Here is a 17586-nt window from a genome sequence, read left to right on the forward strand (position 1 = left end):
CCATTACAGTAGTGAGTCACTGAGCCACTTTGTAACCTGGACCATTACAGTAGGGAGTCACTGAGCCACTTTGTAACCTGGACCATTACAGTAGGGAGTCACTGAGCCACTTTGTAACCTGGACCATTACAGTAGGGAGTCACTGAGCCACTTTGTAACCTGGACCATTACAGTAGTGAGTCACTGAGCCACTTTGTAACCTGGACCATTACAGTAGTGAGTCACTGAGCCACTTTGTAACCTGGACCATTACAGTAGTGAGTCACTGAGCCACTTTGTAACCTGGACCATTACAGTAGTGAGTCACTGAGCCACTTTGTAACCTGGACCATTACAGTAGTGAGTCACTGAGCCACTTTGTAACCTGGACCATTACAGTAGTGAGTCACTGAGCCACTTTGTAACCTGGACCATTACAGTAGTGAGTCACTGAGCCACTTTGTAACCTGGACCATTACAGTAGTGAGTCACTGAGCCACTTTGTAACCTGGACCATTACAGTAGTGAGTCACTGAGCCACTTTGTAACCTGGACCATTACAGTAGTGAGTCACTGAGCCACTTTGTAACCTGGACCATTACAGTAGTGAGTCACTGAGCCACTTTGTAACCTGGACCATTACAGTAGTGAGTCACTGAGCCACTTTGTAACCTGGACCATTACAGTAGTGAGTCACTGAGCCACTTTGTAACCTGGACCATTACAGTAGTGAGTCACTGAGCCACTTTGTAACCTGGACCATTACAGTAGTGAGTCACTGAGCCACTTTGTAACCTGGACCATTACAGTAGTGAGTCACTGAGCCACTTTGTAACCTGGACCATTACAGTAGTGAGTCACTGAGCCACTTTGTAACCTGGACCATTACAGTAGTGAGTCACTGAGCCACTTTGTAACCTGGACCATTACAGTAGTGAGTCACTGAGCCACTTTGTAACCTGGACCATTACAGTAGTGAGTCACTGAGCCACTTTGTAACCTGGACCATTACAGTAGTGAGTCACTGAGCCACTTTGTAACCTGGACCATTACAGTAGTGAGTCACTGAGCCACTTTGTAACCTGGACCATTACAGTAGTGAGTCACTGAGCCACTTTGTAACCTGGACCATTACAGTAGTGAGTCACTGAGCCACTTTGTAACCTGGACCATTACAGTAGTGAGTCACTGAGCCACTTTGTAACCTGGACCATTACAGTAGTGAGTCACTGAGCCACTTTGTAACCTGGACCATTACAGTAGTGAGTCACTGAGCCACTTTGTAACCTGGACCATTACAGTAGTGAGTCACTGAGCCACTTTGTAACCTGGACCATTACAGTAGTGAGTCACTGAGCCACTTTGTAACCTGGACCATTACAGTAGTGAGTCACTGAGCCACTTTGTAACCTGGACCATTACAGTAGTGAGTCACTGAGCCACTTTGTAACCTGGACCATTACAGTAGTGAGTCACTGAGCCACTTTGTAACCTGGACCATTACAGTAGGGAGTCACTGAGCCACTTTGTAACCTGGACCATTACAGTAGTGAGTCACTGAGCCACTTTGTAACCTGGACCATTACAGTAGGGAGTCACTGAGCCACTTTGTAACCTGGACCATTACAGTAGGGAGTCACTGAGCCACTTTGTAACCTGGACCATTACAGTAGTGAGTCACTGAGCCACTTTGTAACCTGGACCATTACAGTAGTGAGTCACTGAGCCACTTTGTAACCTGGACCATTACAGTAGTGAGTCACTGAGCCACTTTGTAACCTGGACCATTACAGTAGTGAGTCACTGAGCCACTTTGTAACCTGGACCATTACAGTAGTGAGTCACTGAGCCACTTTGTAACCTGGACCATTACAGTAGTGAGTCACTGAGCCACTTTGTAACCTGGACCATTACAGTAGTGAGTCACTGAGCCACTTTGTAACCTGGACCATTACAGTAGTGAGTCACTGAGCCACTTTGTAACCTGGACCATTACAGTAGTGAGTTCTTGTGCAGCTTGTTGTTTGCTCTTTGCACATATATCACTGTATCATCTGCATACATTTGAACTTCAGACCCAGTACAGACAGAAGGCAGGTCATTAATGTACAGGCTGAACAGGAGGGGCCCCAGTATTGACCCTTGGGGCACGCCCACATCATAGCTAAGAGTGGGCGACAGCTCATTGCTCACTCTGACACACTGAGTTCTGCCTTCAAGGTATGATTTCATCCATCTCAAGGCATCGGGGGAAAAGTTGAACTTGGACAATTTTGAGATGAGAATCTCATGGTTAACAGTATCAAAAGCTTTCCTTAGGTCCAGAAACACAGCCCCAACAACGCCCCCTTTGTCCATCTTGGACTTCACATTTTCCAGAAGAAAGCAGTTGGCCGTTTCTGTGGAGTGTTTCGCTCTGAAGCCAAACTGCATGGAATGTAATGTGAAGGGGCTGTTGTTGAGGTGGGCAATCAGTTGTTCTGCTACACACTTTTCAACAACCTTTGACACCACAGGTAGTATACTAATGGGCCTGTAGTCACTCACGTCAGCAGGGTCGCCCGATTTAAAGATGGCCGTTATTATGGCCGACTTCCATACCCTTGGAAACACCCCGAGACCAATAGATGTGTTGGTGACCTTAGTAATGGGGCCAATGAGTGACTCTTTGTAGTTTTTAAGAAAGGTAGAGTCCAGCCCAAACACATCTTTGGCTTTAGAGTTCTTTAGTGAGCTAATCACCTTGTTCACCTTTGACTCAGAAACCTCCCTTATGATGAAGACAGGTTGCGCGTCATTCACTAGCACTGAGCCCAAGAAACCAGTGGAGGGGTTCTGTGTCAGTACCCTGACAGAGTCAATAAAGTAGGAATTGAAGGCTATTGCTATTTCGACTGCATCCTGTGTTAGATTCTTATTCACCACGATTTCTAGTCTTTTTGCAGTGTTACTATGGTCTTTCCCTGTTAACTGTTTTAGATTCTCCCAGATCAATTTAGAATTTCCCTTTGCTTCACCAATTATGTTAATAAAAAAGTTTGCCTTGGCCTGTCTGATTTCTTTCATCACCTTATTTCTCAACATGGTAAACCTACGTCTGTCATGCTCTAATTTGGATTTTAGGGCTGTTTTTAGAGCATAATCTCGTTCTTTTATCAATTTCCAGATTTCTCCATTTAGCCAAGGAAGAGTGCTCTTTTGGCCAGGTTTGGATTTGATTTTCTTTAGGAAACCATTTATTGTAGTCTGGATTGTGGATAGAAACACCTGACTATCAGCTTCCACGTCTGTATAGGACAAGAGATCCTTCCAGTTAATTCCCTTATTTGCGTTTTCAAAATAGTTTAATTCACTCTTAGGTATTCTGAGTTGATCCGGCTTTCTAACAGTAGAGAGGTTAAACCTGTTCAGTAGAGAGGTTAAACCTGTTCAGTAGAGAGGTTAAACCTGTTCAGTAGAGAGGTTAAACCTGTTCAGTAGAGAGGTTAAACCTGTTCAGTAGAGAGGTTAAACCTGCTCTTAGACAGCTTTCTGGCTATAAGTGTCAGATTATGATCAGATAGCCCAGTAACCATATTGAATGATTTAGTCACTCTCTCTGGTTAATTACTGAACACCAAATCAATCTGTGTTTTAGAGCAACAAGTCACCCTGGTTGGCCCTTTAACTAGCTGTGTAAGGTCAAAGGTATTAGTGATCCGTTTGAGGGTTTTCCTACAAGACTTGTCTTCATAATTCATATTAAAATCTCCCATTAAGATGACCTCTTTCCCAAAATCACATTCCCTAAGCATGTTATTAAACGGATCAAAAAACACACTTTTGGTGGAAGGTGCCAGACCGAAGCTCCTCCAGTGGACGAGTGGTTCCAGTGCGCAGGAGGTTTGGAACGCTGCCCACGTGAGGCTCCAACGCACCGTCCGCCGCCAGAAGGAGCAGGCGGACCACCACCGCAGTGAGGCTCCCGTGTTCCATCCTGGTGATCGTGTCTGGCTGTCCACCAGGAACCTCCCGCTCCTCCTGCCCTGCCGGAAGCTGAGCCCCCGGTTTGTGGGGCCATTCAAAGTCCTCCGGAGGGTCAATGGGTAATATACCGATTCCAGCTCCCCACTAACTACCGGATCTCACCCTCTTTTCATGTATTGCTCCTCAGACCTGTGTTTTCCTGGTCCCCTGGCTGATGCCGTGCCCCACTACACCCTTCTGCCCATGCCGTCAGATGCATCCTGGACTCCTGACATCGTGAGGGTCGGCTCTGGGAAGGGTTCGGTCCGGTGTTGGGTTCCGGTGGATGCCATTTTAGATCCCAACGTCATCTGAGATTTCCACCTTCGCCATCCGGCCCGCTACTCGCCCACAGGACCGCTACTCGCCATCCGGGCCTGCTACTCGCCCTCGGGGCCGTCCACCTGGCCCGGCGTCGTCCTGCGGCTGGAGCCATGCGTCTACTCCTCCTCCGGTGCGCGACATCGCCGGGCTACTAACCATCAGTACTGCCAACCCATCATTACGCACACCTGGCAACCATCATTACGCACACCTGAACTTTGTCACTATCCTGATTACTTCCCCTTTATCTCCGTTGTATCACCCATCAGGCAGCATTGTTTCTGTTTTCTTGTTCAGACGCTGTTTTTGTATTCTCTCTATGTTCGTTCCAATTAAACTCACAGACTGCACCTGCTTCCCGACTCCCCGCGTCTTCGTCACACCCTGATTTACCCCACTGCAGTAAAATGATTTATTAATCAGCAACATGGGACCCACCTTCTCCTGCCCAAACAGTTCATAGAATAGATTACTCATGAAAGAAGTTGGGTTTGCCCGCTTCCACACCAGTTTCAAAATCCTTTGACCCCGTACATTGAATTACTCCAAACTTTCCTATTTAGTTTAATAAGTATCCAATTTAGCAGTGAGCACTGCCAATGATTAATTTACCTGTTTTAATTGTAAGTCTACTGCAAAGGTAATCTCCTCACAAACAATCTCTCGTATAGTAGCGGCCGCCCCTCTGTGTTGAGAGCTGCCATGTTCACACAGATTAATTGTGTTTGCTGAAGCGAAATAGACCTGTTATTTATTTCATACCTTTAATATGATGTTTAGTATTGACAAGTTTTAGGAAAGAAGTCTGCTAATTCATAGTAATTTGCAAAAGAAGTCTCTCTGTGCCGGGTCTTTCTGCAGGCCATGTCAGGACACACATTACGCTACCAATCAGTACCAGCAGAGAAGATTGGTGAGGATGATGGTGATGTTGTTGGTAATTATGATCATGGGGATGTTGATGATGATCATGGTGATGTTGATGATGGTGATGTTGATGATGATCATGGTGATGTTGATGATGATCATGGTGATGTTGATGGTGATCATGGTGATGTTGATGATGATCATGGGGATGTTGATGATGATCATGGGGATGTTGTTGATGATCATGGTGATGTTGTTGATGATCATGGTGATGTTGATGATGATCATGGTGATGTTGATGGTGATCATGGTGATGTTGATGGTGATGTTGATGATGATCATGGTGATGTTGATGATGATCATGGTGATGTTGATGATGATCATGGTGATGTTGATGATGATCATGGTGATGTTGATGATGATCATGGTGATGGTGATGATCATGGTGATGTTGATGATGATCATGGTGATGTTGATGATGATCATGGTGATGATGATGATCATGGTGATGTTGATGATGATCATGGTGATGTTGATGATGATCATGGTGATGTTGATGATGATCATGGTGATGGTGATGATCATGGTGATGTTGATGATGATCATGGTGATGTTGATGATGATCATGGTGTTGATGATGATCATGGTGATGTTGATGATGATGTTGATGGTAATTATGATCATGGTGATGTTGATGATGATCATGGTGATGTTGATGATGATCATGGTGATGTTGATGATGATCATGTTGATGGTAATTATGATCATGGTGATGTTGATGATGATCATGGTGATGTTGATGATGATCATGGTGATGTTGATGATGATGTTGATGGTAATTATGATCATGGTGATGTTGATGATGACCATGGTGATGTTGATGATGATCATGGTGATGTTGATGATAATGTTGATGGTAATTATGATCATGGTGATGTTGATGATGATCATGGTGATGTTGATGATGATCATGGTGATGTTGATGATGACCATGGTGATGTTGATGATGATGATAATGTTGATGATGATCATGGTGATGTTGATGATGATCATGGTGATGTTGATGATGATGTTGATGGTAATTATGATCATGGTGATGTTGATGATGATCATGGTGATGTTCATGGTGATCATGGTGATGTTGATGATGTTGATGGTAATTATGATCATGGTGATGTTGATGATGATCATGGTGATGTTGATGGTGATCATGGTGATGTTGATGATGATCATGGTGATGTTGTTGATGATCATGGTGATGTTGATGATGATCATGGTGATGTTGATGATGATCATGGTGATGTTGATGATTATCATGGTGATGTTGATGATTATCATGGTGATGTTGATGATTATCATGGTGATGTTGATGATGATCATGGTGATGTTGATGATCATGGTGATGTTGATGGTAATTATGATCATGGTGATGTTGATGATGATCATGGTGATGTTGATGATGATCATGGTGATGTTGATGATGATCATGGTGATGTTGATGATGATCATGGTGATGTTGATGATGATCATGGTGATGGTGATGATCATGGTGATGTTGATGATGATCATGGTGATGTTGATGATGATCATGGTGATGTTGATGATGATCATGGTGATGTTGTTGATCATGGTGATGTTGATGATGATCATGGTGATGTTGATGATGATCATGGTGATGTTGATGATGATCATGGTGATGTTGATGGTGATCATGGTGATGTTGATGATCATGGTGATGTTGATGGTGATGTTGATGGTAATTATGATCATGGTGATGTTGATGATGATCATGGTGATGTTGATGGTGATCATGGTGATGTTGATGGTGATCATGGTGATGTTGATGATGATCATGGTGATGTTGATGATGATCATGGGGATGTTGATGGTGATCATGGGGATGTTGATGATAATGGTGATGTTGTTGATGATCATGGTGATGTTGATGGTGATCATGGTGATGTTGTTGATGATCATGGTGATCATGGTGATGTTGATGATGATGACGATGACTAGGTGTGAAGATGAGAGGCAGTAGGTCTGTGTGTTATGGTGGAAGAGTTAGAATATGGAGAGAGAGAGAGAGAGAGAGAGATCTTGCTGAGGGCTCCATTCTGGTGGAAATGTATGCGTGTGTCTCTGTCCTGTAATTACAGTCATGATGACAGAAGATGGTTTCCTGTTAAAAGAACAGTGCCAGCTGCCTCGCCACACACACACACACACACACACACACACACACACACACACACACACCCTCACCTCCACTATCCAGGGCACTTAGCTAACGTTAGTGTAGCAACATCCGCTAGCTGTCTGCCTGCCTGCCTGCCTGCCTGCCTGCCTGCCTGCCTGCCTGCCTGCCTGCCTGCCTGCCTGCCTGCCTGCCTGCCTGCTGTGGTGTGTACACTGAATGTAGAAAACATCATGAACTCCTGCTGTTTCCATGACAGACTGACCAGGTGAAAGCTATGATCCTATATTGATGTTAATTACTGATGTCTACTTCAATCAGTGTAGATGAAGGGGAAGAGGCAGGTTAAAATCCTTAAGAGTCTATTGACGTGACGTTGTGTCAGTTTAAACTAGAGAGATCTTTTTTTTGCACGGGCTGGGTCTCATTTTGCAGGGTCTCAATCCACCACATCCAGCTATGTCGGCCTTCTGCATCTGCGGTGGAAGGTGGCAGACCATGAGACATCCCGAAAATCAGGCTCTTCTCACGTCCGAGCGGTTTGGAAACAAAACATGACCTCTTTGTGTAAAGATGGTGTTCTCCGTTTTGCTGTAAGACCCCCACAAGTCCAATGAGACGTGTCTGAATTCGGGGACGCTGATGTGCCGTTTGGCCGACAAAACAAACGTACTTATATCTCCTGGATATAGGACAGACACTTCAAAAAACCTTATTCCTTACCATTATTATTTTGACTGTCTTTTTTCCCATTTATGCATGGGTTATTCAATGAATTTCTATGGGCTATAGTAGTAAAGACCAAATTCAATATGAAAAATATATATATATTTACATTTACATTTAAGTCATTTAGCAGACGCTCTTATCCAGAGCGACTCCACCATTGGGGTGCCAGAGCAGCGAACAGTTTTGACTGGGCTGAGCGGGAACTGTACTTCCTCAGAGGTAGGGAGGCGAGCAGGCCAGAGGTGGATGAACGCAGTGCCCTTGTTTGGGTGTAGGGCCTGATCAGAGCCTGAAGGTACGGAGGTGCCGTTCCCCTCACAGCTCCGTAGGCAAGCACCATGGTCTTGTAGCGGATGCGAGCTTCAACTGGAAGCCAGTGGAGAGAGCGGAGGAGCGGGGTGACGTGAGAGAACTTGGGAAGGTTGAACACCAGACTGGCTGCGGCGTTCTGGATGAGTTGTAGGGGTTTAATGGCACAGGCAGGGAGCCCAGCCAACAGCGAGTTGCAGTAATCCAGACGGGAGATGACAAGTGCCTGGATTAGGACCTGCGCCGCTTCCTGTGTGAGGCAGGGTCGTACTCTGCGAATGTTGTAGAGCATGAACCTACAGGAACGGGCCACCGCCTTGATGTTAGTTGAGAACGACAGGGTGTTGTCCAGGATCACGCCAAGGTTCTTAGCGCTCTGGGAGGAGGACACAATGGAGTTGTCAACCGTGATGGCGAGATCATGGAACGGGCAGTCCTTCCCCGGGAGGAAGAGCAGCTCCGTCTTGCCGAGGTTCAGCTTGAGGTGGTGATCCGTCATCCACACTGATATGTCTGCCAGACATGCAGAGATGCGATTCGCCACCTGGTTATCAGAAGGGGGAAAGGAGAAGATTAATTGTGTGTCGTCTGCATAGCAATGATAGGAGAGACCATGTGAGGTTATGACAGAGCCAAGTGACTTGGTGTATAGCGAGAATAGGAGAGGGCCTAGAACAGAGCCCTGGGGGACACCAGTGGTGAGAGCACGTGGTGAGGAGACAGATTCTCGCCACGCCACCTGGTAGGAGCGACCTGTCAGGTAGGACGCAATCCAAGCGTGGGCCGCGCCGGAGATGCCCAACTCGGAGAGGGTGGAGAGGAGGATCTGATGGTTCACAGTATCAAAGGCAGCCGATAGGTCTAGAAGGATGAGAGCAGAGGAGAGAGAGTTAGCTTTAGCAGTGCGGAGCGCCTCCGTGACACAGAGAAGAGCAGTCTCAGTTGAATGACTAGTCTTGAAACCTGACTGATTTGGATCAAGAAGGTCATTCTGAGAGAGATAGCAGGAGAGCTGGCCAAGGACGGCACGTTCAAGAGTTTTGGAGAGAAAAGAAAGAAGGGATACTGGTCTGTAGTTGTTGACATCGGAGGGATCGAGTGTAGGTTTTTTCAGAAGGGGTGCAACTCTCGCTCTCTTGAAGACGGAAGGGACGTAGCCAGCGGTCAAGGATGAGTTGATGAGCGAGGTGAGGTAAGGGAGAAGGTCTCCGGAAATGGTCTGGAGAAGAGAGGAGGGGATAGGGTCAAGCGGGCAGGTTGTTGGGCGGCCGGCCGTCACAAGACGCGAGATTTCATCTGGGGAGAGAGGGGAGAAAGAGGTCAAAGCACAGGGTAGGGCAGTGTGAGCAGAACCAGCGGTGTCGTTTGACTTAGCAAACGAGGATCGGATGTCGTCAACCTTCTTTTCAAAATGGTTGACGAAGTCATCCGCAGAGAGGGAGGAGGGGGGGGGGGGGGGGGGAGGAGGATTCAGGAGGGAGGAGAAGGTGGCAAAGAGCTTCCTAGGGTTAGAGGCAGATGCTTGGAATTTAGAGTGGTAGAAAGTGGCTTTAGCAGCAGAGACAGAAGAGGAAAATGTAGAGAGGAGGGAGTGAAAGGATGCCAGGTCCGCCGGGAGGCGAGTTCTCCTCCATTTCCGCTCGGCTGCCCGGAGCCCTGTTCTGTTGTTATATATATATTGTTGATGGTGATATATATATATTTATTTTGTTGATATTTAAAAGTGTCGTAAAATTCCAAATCAAATAGCTAAAGGATCCATGGTATAACCATCTTAAAACAATTCCATGGTAAGATCCCTGAGCGGTTTCCTTCCTCTCCGGCAACTGAGTTAGGAAGGACGCCTGTATCTTTGTAGTGACTGGGTGTATTGATACACCATCTAAAATGTAATTAATAACTTCACAAAGGGATATTCAATGTCTCCCCCCCCCCCCCCCCCCACCCACTCAATGTCTGCCCCCCCCCCCCCCCCCCCCCCCACCACCCACACACACCCTATGCCAGTGTGTGTGTAGGCCAGTGTGTGTGTGTAGAGCAGTGTGTGTGTGTGTAGGCCAGTGTTTGTGTAGGCCAGTGTGTGTGTAGGCCAGTGTGTGTGTATGCCAGTGTGTGTGTAGGCCAGTGTGTGTGTATGCCAGTGTGTGTGTAGGCCAGTGTGTGTGTAGGCCAGTGTGTGTGTAGGCCAGTGTGTGTGTATGCCAGTGTGTGTGTAGGCCAGTGTGTGTGTAGGCCAGTGTGTGTGTAGGCCAGTGTGTGTGTAGGCCAGTGTGTGTGTAGGCCAGTGTGTGTGTGTAGAGCAGTGTGTGTGTGTAGGCCAGTGTTTGTGTAGGCCAGTGTGTGTGTAGGCCAGTGTGTGTGTGTAGGCCAGTGTGTGTGTAGGCCAGTGTGTGTGTATGCCAGTGTGTGTGTATGCCAGTGTGTGTGTAGGCCAGTGTGTGTGTATGCCAGTGTGTGTGTAGGACAGTGTGTGTGTAGGCCAGTGTGTGTGTAGGACCAGGGCCCTCCTCCTCCTCGTCCTTCAGTGGACCAGGGCCCTCTTCCTTCAGTAGACCAGGGCCCTCCTCCTCGTCCTTCTGTGGACCAGGGCCCCCCTCCTCGTCCTTCAGTGGACCAGGGCCCTCCTCCTCCTCGTCCTCCAGTAGACCAGGACCCTCTTCCTTCAGTGGACCAGGGCCCTCTTCCTTCAGTAGACCAGGGCCCTCCTCCTCCTTCTCGTCCTTCAGTGGACCAGGGCCCTCTTCCTTCAGTAGACCAGGGCCCTCCTCCTCCTCGTCCTCCAGTAGACCAGGGCCCTCTTCTTTCAGTAGACCAGGGCCCTCTTCCTTCAGTGGACCAGGGCCCTCTTCCTTCAGTGGACCAGGGCCCTCTTCCTTCAGTAGACCAGGGCCCTCCTCCTCCTCCTCTTCCTTCAGTGGACCAGGGCCCTCCTCCTCCTCCTCCTCCTCTTCCTTCAGTAGACCAGGGCCCTCTTCTTTCAGTAGACCAGGGCCCTCTTCTTTCAGTAGACCAGGGCCCTCTTCCTTCAGTAGACCAGGGCCCTCTTCTTTCAGTAGACCAGGGCCCTCCTCCTTCAGTAGACCAGGGCCCTCTTCCTTCAGTAGACCAGGGCCCTCTTCTTTCAGTAGACCAGGGCCCTCGTCCTTCAGTAGACCAGGGCCCTCTTCCTTCAGTAGACCAGGGCCCTCTTCCTTCAGTAGACCAGGGCCCTCCTCCATGTCCCTCAGTGGACCAGGGCCCTCTTCCTTCAGTAGACCAGGGCCCTCTTCCTCTAGTAGACCAGGGCCCTCTTCCTTCAGTAGTCCAGGGCTCTCTTCCTCCAGTAGACCAGGGTCCTCTTCCTTCAGTAGACCAGGGCCCTCTTCCTTCAGTAGACCAGGGCCCTCTTCCTTCAGTAGACCAGGGCCCTCCTCCTCGTCCTTCAGTGGACCAGGGCCCTCCTCCTCCTCGTCCTTCAGTGGACCAGGGCCCTCCTCCTCCTCGTCCTTCAGTAGACCAGGGCCCTCTTCCTTCAGTAGACCAGGGCCCTCCTCCTCTTCCTTCAGTAGACCAGCGCCCTCTTCCTTCAGTAGACCAGGGCCCTCGTCCTTCAGTAGACCAGGGCCCTCTTCTTTCAGTAGACCAGGGCCCTCGTCCTTCAGTAGACCAGGGCCCTCGTCCTTCAGTAGACCAGGGCCCTCTTCCTTCAGTAGACCAGGGCCCTCTTCCTTCAGTAGACCAGGGCCCTCCTCCATGTCCCTCAGTGGACCAGGGCCCTCTTCCTTCAGTAGACCAGGGCCCTCTTCCTCCAGTAGACCAGGGCCCTCTTCCTTCAGTAGTCCAGGGCTCTCTTCCTCCAGTAGACCAGGGTCCTCTTCCTTCAGTAGACCAGGGCCCTCTTCCTTCAGTAGACCAGGGCCCTCTTCCTTCAGTAGACCAGGGCCCTCCTCCTCGTCCTTCAGTGGACCAGGGCCCTCCTCCTCCTCGTCCTTCAGTGGACCAGGGCCCTCCTCCTCCTCGTCCTTCAGTAGACCAGGGCCCTCCTCCTCCTCGTCCTTCAGTAGACCAGGGCCCTCGTCCTTCAGTAGACCAGGGCCCTCGTCCTTCAGTTGACCAGGGCCCTCCTCCTCGTCCTTCAGTGGACCAGGGCCCTCCTCCTCCTCGTCCTTCTGTGGACCAGGGCCCTCTTCCTTCAGTGGACCAGGGCCCTCTTCCTTCAGTAGACCAGGGCCCTCCTCCTCCTTCTCGTCCTTCAGTGGACCAGGGCCCTCTTCCTTCAGTAGACCAGGGCCCTCCTCCTCCTCGTCCTCCAGTAGACCAGGGCCCTCTTCTTTCAGTAGACCAGGGCCCTCTTCCTTCAGTGGACCAGGGCCCTCTTCCTTCAGTAGACCAGGGCCCTCCTCCTCCTCCTCTTCCTTCAGTGGACCAGGGCCCTCCTCCTCCTCCTCCTCCTCCTCTTCCTTCAGTAGACCAGGGCCCTCTTCTTTCAGTAGACCAGGGCCCTCTTCTTTCAGTAGACCAGGGCCCTCTTCCTTCAGTAGACCAGGGCCCTCTTCTTTCAGTAGACCAGGGCCCTCCTCCTTCAGTAGACCAGGGCCCTCTTCCTTCAGTAGACCAGGGCCCTCTTCTTTCAGTAGACCAGGGCCCTCGTCCTTCAGTAGACCAGGGCCCTCTTCCTTCAGTAGACCAGGGCCCTCTTCCTTCAGTAGACCAGGGCCCTCTTCCTTCAGTAGACCAGGGCCCTCCTCCATGTCCCTCAGTGGACCAGGGCCCTCTTCCTTCAGTAGACCAGGGCCCTCTTCCTCCAGTAGACCAGGGCCCTCTTCCTTCAGTAGTCCAGGGCTCTCTTCCTCCAGTAGACCAGGGTCCTCTTCCTTCAGTAGACCAGGGCCCTCTTCCTTCAGTAGACCAGGGCCCTCTTCCTTCAGTAGACCAGGACCCTCCTCCTCGTTCTTCAGTGGACCAGGGCCCTCCTCCTCCTCGTCCTTCAGTGGACCAGGGCCCTCCTCCTCCTCGTCCTTCAGTAGACCAGGACCCTCTTCCTTCAGTAGACCAGGGCCCTCCTCCTCTTCCTTCAGTAGACCAGCGCCCTCTTCCTTCAGTAGACCAGGGCCCTCGTCCTTCAGTAGACCAGGGCCCTCGTCCTTCAGTGGACCAGGGCCCTCCTCCTCCTCGTCCTTCATTGAACCAGGGCCCTCCTCCTCCTCGTCCTTCAGTGGACCAGGGCCCTCTTCCTTCAGTAGACCAGGGCCCTCCTCCTCGTCCTTCTGTGGACCAGGGCCCCCCTCCTCGTCCTTCAGTGGACCAGGGCCCTCCTCCTCCTCGTCCTCCAGTAGACCAGGACCCTCTTCCTTCAGTGGACCAGGGCCCTCTTCCTTCAGTAGACCAGGGCCCTCCTCCTCCTTCTCGTCCTTCAGTGGACCAGGGCCCTCTTCCTTCAGTAGACCAGGGCCATCCTCCTCCTCGTCCTCCAGTAGACCAGGGCCCTCTTCTTTCAGTAGACCAGGGCCCTCTTCCTTCAGTGGACCAGGGCCCTCTTCCTTCAGTGGACCAGGGCCCTCTTCCTTCAGTAGACCAGGGCCCTCCTCCTCCTCCTCTTCCTTCAGTGGACCAGGGCCCTCCTCCTCCTCCTCCTCTTCCTTCAGTAGACCAGGGCCCTCTTCTTTCAGTAGACCAGGGCCCTCTTCTTTCAGTAGACCAGGGCCCTCTTCCTTCAGTAGACCAGGGCCCTCTTCTTTCAGTAGACCAGGGCCCTCCTCCTTCAGTAGACCAGGGCCCTCTTCCTTCAGTAGACCAGGGCCCTCTTCTTTCAGTAGACCAGGGCCCTCCTCCTTCAGTAGACCAGGGCCCTCTTCCTTCAGTAGACCAGGGCCCTCTTCTTTCAGTAGACCAGGGCCCTCTTCCTTCAGTAGACCAGGGCCCTCTTCCTTCAGTAGACCAGGGCCCTCTTCTTTCAGTAGACCAGGGCCCTCTTCTTTCAGTGGACCAGGGCCCTCCTCCTCCTCCTCCTCGTCCTTCAGTGGACCAGGGCCCTCTTCCTTCAGTAGACCAGGGCCCTCTTCTTTCAGTAGACCAGGGCCCTCCTCCTTCAGTAGACCAGTATAGCTCAGGTATAACTCATTTATACCTGAGCTATACTGGTCTATACTGAAAGAAGAGGGCCCTCTTCTTTCAGGGCCCTCTTCTTTCAGTAGACCAGGGGTATTCAACTCTTTTCCTACGATGTCCGGAACCTGCTGGTTTTCTGATCTGCCTGATAATTAATTGCACCCATCCAGTGTCCCAGGTCTAAATCAGTCCCTGACTAGGAAAAAAATGAAAATGAACAATGAGAAAACGCAGTGGAACTGTCTTTGAGGTCCATAGTTGAATTTTAGAGGTATAGAGAATAGGGTCCATTTTTGGGATGCAGCCTCAGTGCTTGTTAGTGGGTAACACAGGCTCTGTTTATTCATTATAGTCTTTATGCGCTGTAATCATCACTCATTATATCTGTAGATATTAGTTCAGTGAAGCAAGTAGAAGAGGCTGTGTGTGTGTGTGTGTGTGTGTGTGTGTGTGTGTGTGTGTGTGTGTGTGTGTGTGTGTGTGTGTGTGTGTGTGTGTGTGTGTGTGTGTGTGTGTGTGTGTGTGTGTGTGTGTGTGTGTTTAAACATTTCTTGAACATCCCCAGTTGCCAGTGTGATGTCTGTCTCACCTCTCTCTCTCTCTCCCCGTCTCTCTCCCCCCTCTCTCTCTCTCTCTCTCTCCCCGTCTCTCTCTCTCTCTCTCTCTCTCTCTCTCTCTCTCTCTGTCTCTCTCTCTCGCCCCCCCCCCCTCTCATTGATTCAACTGCAGATGATACTACACACACATCCAGACACACCGCAGATTAAACCCTCCCGTTCCCCAAGGAAGCCATGTAATTAGGTCTGGTTAGAACAGAACCTTTACTTACAGTTGAGTTTCATTCATCAGATTCCAGTGATGTAAATGAGCTATACCTGAGCTATACCTGGGTTATACCTGGGCTATACCTGGGTTATACCTGGGCTATACCTGGGTTATACCTGGGCTATACCTGGGTTATACCTGGGCTATACCTGGGTTATACCTGGGTTATACCTGAGCTATATCTGGGTTATACCTGAGCTATACCTGGGTTATACCTGAGCTATACCTGAGCTATACCTGGGTTATACCTGAGCTATACCTGGGTTATACCTGAGCTATACCTCGGTTATACCTGGGTTATACCTGAGCTATACCTGGGTTATACCTGGGTTATACCTGAGCTATACCTGGGTTATACCTGGGTTATACCTGAGTTATATCTGAGCTATACCTTGCTTATTCCTGGGTTATGCCTGGGTTATTCCTGGGTTATACCTGGTTATACCTGGGCTATACCTGGATTATACCTGAGCTATACCTGGTTATACCTGGGCTATACCTGGATTATACCTGGTTATACCTGGGTTATACCTGGGTTATACCTGGCTATACCTGGATTATACCTGGATTATACCTGGTTTATACCTGGCTATACCGGGGTTATACCTGGGCTATACCTGGGTTATAACTGAGCTATACCTGGCTATACCTGGGTTACACCTGAGCTATACCTGGGTTATACCTGGGTTATACCTGGGTTATATCTGAGCTATACCTTGCTTATTCCTGGGTTATACCTGGCCTATACCTGGATTATACCTGGTTATACCTGGGCTATACCTGGATTATACCTGGTTATACCTGGGTTATACCTGGATTATACCTGGTTATACCTGGGTTATACCTGGCTATACCTGGGTTATACCTGGCTATACCTGGGTTATACCTGGCTATACCTGAGTTATACCTGGGTTATACCTGGGTTATACCTGGCTATACCTGGGTTATACCTGGCTATACCTGGGCTATACCTGGATTATACCTGGTTATACCTGGGTTATACCTGGCTATACCTGGATTATACCTGGTTATACCTGGGTTATACCTGGCTATACCTGGGTTATACCTGGGTTATACCTGGGCTATACCTGGGCAATACCTGGGTTATACCTGGCTATACCTGGATTATACCTGGATTATACCTGGGTTATACCTGGGTTATACCTGGGCTATACCTGGATTATACCTGGATTATACCTGGTTATACCTGGTTATACCTGGATTATACCTGGTTATACCTGGGTTATACCTGGTTATACCTGGGTTATACCTGGGCTATATCTGGATTATACCTGGTTATACCTGGGTATACCTGGCTATACCTGAGTTATACATGGATTATACCTGGGTTATACCTGGCTATACCCGGATTATACCTGGTTATACCTGGATTATACCTGGTTATACCTGGGTTATACCTGGTTATACCTGGGTTATACCTGCCTATACCTGCTTATACCTGGGTTATACCTACCTATACCTGGGTTATACCTGGCTATATCTGAGCTATACCTGGGTTATACCTGGCTATACCTGGGTTATATCTGGCTCTACATGGGCTATACCTGGGTTAAATCTGGCTATACCTGAGCTATACCTGGGTTATACCTGGGTTATATCTGGCTATACATGGGCTATACCTGGGTTATATCTGGCTATACCTGGGTTATACCTGGGTTATACCTGGCTATACCTGGGTTATACATGGGTTATACCTGAGCTATATCTGGGCTATATCTGGGTTATACCTGGGTTATACCTGGGTTATACATGGGTTATACCTGGGCTATACCTGGGTTATACCTGGGTTATACCTGGGCTATACCTGAGCTATACCTGGGTTATACCTGGCTTATACCTGGGCTATACCTGAGCTATACCTGGGCTATACCTGGGCTATACCTGGGTTATACCTGAGCTATACCTGGGTTATACCTGGGTTATACCTGGGCTATACCTGAGCTATACCTGGGCTATACCTGGGTTATATCTGGGTTATACCTGAGCTATACCTGGGCTATACCTGGGTTATATCTGGCTATACCTGGGCTATACCTGGGTTATATCTGAGTTATACCTGAGCTATACCTGGGCTATACCTGAGCTATACCTGGGTTATACCTGAGCTATACCTGGGTTATACCTTGGTTATATCTGGGTTATACCTGGGCTATACCTGGTATATACCTGGGTTATACCTGGGTTATACCTGGGCTATACCTGAGCTATACCTGGGCTATACCTGGGTTATATCTGGGTTATACCTG

The 17586-nt window shown here is 49.1% G+C and overlaps 1 protein-coding gene across 1 annotated transcript in view; it reads right to left on the reverse strand.

Moving 5' to 3' along the window:
- Positions 1-4344: 4344 nt before the first annotated feature.
- LOC120040139 (extensin-like) overlaps positions 4345-17586 on the reverse strand; it is a 107866-nt gene continuing 94624 nt past the window's right edge. Inside the window, exons 3-4 of the mRNA XM_038985390.1 lie at positions 13122-13854; positions 4345-4496 (exon numbers count right to left, since the gene is read on the reverse strand). Of these exons, the coding sequence (XP_038841318.1) occupies positions 4345-4496; positions 13122-13854 (885 nt within the window). The remainder of the gene's footprint in view (positions 4497-13121; positions 13855-17586) is intronic.

Source organism: Salvelinus namaycush, unplaced genomic scaffold (genome assembly GCF_016432855.1).
Source record: "Salvelinus namaycush isolate Seneca unplaced genomic scaffold, SaNama_1.0 Scaffold328, whole genome shotgun sequence".
NCBI classification, from domain to species: domain Eukaryota; kingdom Metazoa; phylum Chordata; class Actinopteri; order Salmoniformes; family Salmonidae; genus Salvelinus; species Salvelinus namaycush.